This window comes from Octopus bimaculoides, chromosome 1 (assembly GCF_001194135.2).
Source record: "Octopus bimaculoides isolate UCB-OBI-ISO-001 chromosome 1, ASM119413v2, whole genome shotgun sequence".
In the NCBI taxonomy this organism is placed as follows: Eukaryota; Metazoa; Mollusca; class Cephalopoda; order Octopoda; family Octopodidae; genus Octopus; species Octopus bimaculoides.
In genome coordinates, this window is record NC_068981.1 from 194729452 (window position 1) to 194733608 (window position 4157).

General features: G+C 41.1%; 1 protein-coding gene across 1 annotated transcript in view; it reads left to right on the top strand.

Moving 5' to 3' along the window:
• Positions 1-4157, top strand: part of LOC128249661 (mitochondrial mRNA pseudouridine synthase Rpusd3-like) — a 10711-nt gene that overhangs the window by 5910 nt on the left and 644 nt on the right. The window contains exons 5-7 of the mRNA XM_052973839.1: positions 96-183; positions 1791-1923; positions 2285-2424. Coding sequence (XP_052829799.1) covers positions 96-183; positions 1791-1923; positions 2285-2424 — 361 coding nt within the window. The remainder of the gene's footprint in view (positions 1-95; positions 184-1790; positions 1924-2284; positions 2425-4157) is intronic.

Genomic DNA, 4157 nt, shown 5'->3' on the forward strand with positions numbered 1-4157 from the left:
TATATATATATATATATATATATATATATATATATATATATATACACACACATAAACACACATATATTTTATATTTAGTGTTTGAATAATTGTAGAGCTATAACTGTTGGAATACCAAAGCAAGATGCACCTACCAAGTCAAGTTATTACTTAAAGCAAGAAAATATCCAAGACAGGGTTTTGGTAAGTTCCAGTAAACATGTTATTATTATATTGATGAAAGATTCTTCTTCTTCTTCTTCTTCAATGCCAACATGGAAAGCAGACGTTAAATGGTGATGATGATGATGTTCATGAAATTCCAGTCAGTAAAAGTGACCCAAGTCACTTAACTTCCTAGAAATAACAGTCAAATTACGATCTCATCATCATTTAACGTCCGCTTTCCATGCTTTCATGGGTTGGACGATTTGACTGGGGACTGGCAAGCCAGATGGCTACACCAGACTCCAATCTGATCAGGCAGAGTTTCTACAGCTGGATGTCCTTCCTAACGCCAACCACTCCGAGAGTGTAGTGGGTGCTTTTTACATGCCACCGGCACAGGAGCGAGACCATGGCACGGGAGGTTTTTCTAAAATATATAAGGCAGTATTTCTCAAACATTTTACCCTTGTATAACACTTAAATTAGATTACATGTCTCAAGGAACCCCTGCACACAAAACAATAAATCATATACCATATCTTTCTCATATTTTCTCATCATAGCTCACATAGTAAATCAGCATCATCATCGTTTAAAGTCTGTTTTCCATGCTGGCATGAGTTGGACGGCTCCAATCTGATCTAGCAATGTTTCTATAGCTAGATGCCCTTCCTAACGCCAACCACTCCGAGAGTGTAGTGGATGCTTTTTATGTGCCACCACGGAAGCCAGTCAAGTGGGCTTGGCATCGATCACATTCACGTAGTGCTTTTTACGTGTCACCGGCATGGGAGCCAGTCAGGGGGTACTGGCATCGACCACTTTCGGATGGTGCTTTTTACATGCCATCAGCACGGGAGCCAATCAGGGGGTAAATATCATATATATATAGTTATATTTTTTTTTTTGATAACATAATAGGTTAGATAGGATGATAACTATATTACAATAACCAATAATATGTTGTGTATGTATAGTAATATTACGATCATGAAATTAGCATTAGCTTATCTCACTCTTTCTTGTGGAACCCCAGTTGAAAAATGCTGATATAAGGACACATTTGTAAATGTAATCCTAAGTATACTCATGGCTGCAATATCTTTGATGGTAAGTGGTTAATGTGGTCTGACCTTGGGCTAAAGAACAACAATTCTCTTTTGTGGTTAAGAAGTTTGCTTCCCAAAAATGTGGTTTCAGGTTCAGTCCTGCTGTGTGGCACCTTGGGCAAGTGTCTTTTGTTGTGGCTTTAGTAAAGCCTTGTCAGTGGATTTGGGAGATGGAAACTGAAAGAAGCCCATCGTATGTGTGTGTGTGTGTGTCTCTTCTTGTCTTGACATTGTGTGATGGTTGTAAATGAGCATCACCATCATACTGGTATTCTTCCTGAGAAAGCATGTCCTTGCCATGGAGAAATATTACAATAGATCAAAACCAGTGAGGGTTGGTGATAGGAAGTGCGTCCAGCCATAGAAAATCCACCTCTGAATTCTGTCTGACCCATACAAGCATAGAAAAGTAGATGTTAGAATGATGATGATGATGATGATGATGGTAGCGGGGGCGGTGGCAGTGGTGATGATACTGATGATGTCTCGCTATTTCAGGAATATTTGACATTGATGTTATTTCTTTATTTCCAGTCGCTGCCAACTGAGGCCGCTTCCAAAAATCTGAGAAAAAGCGGGAAAATCCAGAGAATAGAAGTTCAAACTACAATACTGAAGAAGAACGAGGTGTTAAACTGTGCCTTAGTGAGACTTGATACTGTGAAAGGTAAGACTGTTCAGGGGTTTGCAGGCTGGCAGAATTGTTAGCATGCCAGGCAAAATGCTTAGTGGTATATCGTCTGTCTTTACGTTCTGAGTTCAAATTCCGCCAAAATCGACTTTGCCTTTCATCCTTTCGGGGTCAATAAATTAAGTACCAGTTGCGTACTGGGGTCGATGTAATTGACTTAATCCCTTTCTCTGTCCTTGTTTGTCCCGGCAATAAAGAAATAAGAAACTGGTGGGGGAAGCATTTTTAAATATTTTGGAGACATTCTTTGTCGGGTGAGGGTCTTTGCTTGTCTTTGAAATGTTAGTTTTGTTTTGTTGTTGTAATTCTTCTCGTTGTTGTTGTTGTTTCATTATAGATAAATGGCAGTGTTTAGAGGTGTACTGCACCACACAGCTGTGCCATGTGCTGGGAGACTACCTGTACTCCGGACGAGTCGGAAAAGTATTTGGTGTTCCAGTACTCCTGGAACCTCATTTCGCAAATGTTGGCAAACAGGTAAGGGCCATTTCTTTTTTTACTTGTTTTATTACTTTTTTGGGCGGCGAGCAGGCAGAATTGTTAGCACACTGGGCGAAATGCTTAGCGGTATTTCATCTGTCTTTACGTTCTGAGTTCAAATTCCGCCGAGGTTGACTTTGCCTTTCATCCTTTCAGGATTGATAAATTAAGTACCAGTTACACACTGGAGTCGAAGTAATCGACTTAATCCCTTTGTTTGTCCCCTCTATGTTTAGCTCCCCCCTCCCCGTGGGCAATAAAGAAATAATAATTTTTTTGTGCCATAGAACTCCTAAGGCCTGTTACCCAGTTTCCATGACATTTACATGACAACATTCCCTGGATGGGATGCCAGTCCATTGCAGAGATCAAAGCTAGCAATTTTGAGGGGAGGGAGCAAGTTGATTACATCCATCCCAGTACTTGACCGGCACTTTATTTGATTGACCAAGGAGATGAAAGGTAAAGTTGACCTTGGCAGTATTTGAATTCAGAACTTAAGCAGTTGCAAGAAATGCTATTAAACTTTTTTATCTGATATGTTAATGATTCTGGCAGCTCACCGCCTTAAGGATCCTTAGGGTAGCAAGCTGGCAGTGCCCAAAACTGAGGCATATTGTGCCAGTGGTCGTCTACAGTGCAGAAACATGGATGGTGTACAGAACAATATGAAAGGAGAGCAATGTGTTTGGAATGTGGATCTTTTGTAGATTGGGCTGAACTAGCTGGGAAGACAGGGTAACGAATGCTGCAGTATGAGTAAAGCTGAAAATACAAATACCTGTTTTTTGAGAATCAAGTCTACAAAGTTAGATAGCCCCTGCTGCTGCTACTACTACTACTACTACTACTACTACTACTACTACTACTACAACACTACTACTACCACCACCACCACTACCACCACTACTACCATCATCACCATCAACAGCAGCACCAGCACCACCATCATCATCATTGCTGTTGTTGTTGTCAGCCTCTTTATCATTGTCATCATCATCATCATTATTGTTTTATGTCCATTTTTCCATGCTTGCAAGGCTTGGATGGTCATCTTCAGTACAAACTAAATAAAGGGAAAGAGTTAAAGAGAGAGGGAGAGAGAGAGTGAGAGAGAGAGGGAGAGAGAGAAAGCTTTGCAGTGTAAAAGATAAAAGATCTAAATAGTTTCCTCTGTTTTACTCAGCACTTCCTGACCCCTTCCCTTTGATCCTTGGTTGATTTGGACACGCTGAACATCATCATCATCATCACATTCATTGCCATTATCATCATTTGATTATCATCACCACCACCATCTTTACTAACACCACCACCACCATCATCATCATCATCATCGTCGTCCATCATCATCATCATCACCACCTTAATGGCTATTATCATTGCATCATCATCAACACAGCCAGCACCAGTACCACCATCACTACTACCAACACTACTGCCATCACCACCACCACCACAGCCATCACTACTCTTATCACCATTACTACAACAGTCACCATCACCACCAAAGCCATTATCACCACGACCATGACCACCATCACAGTCACCACCACTACTACCACATCTGCACCACAACCACCACCACTACAACCACCACCACCACCACCACAACCACCACCACCACCACAACCACCACAATCACCACCACTACTACCACAGCTGCACCATCCATACCACCACAACCACCACCATGTATATGATAAAAAAATTTTAAATACATTTGTCTT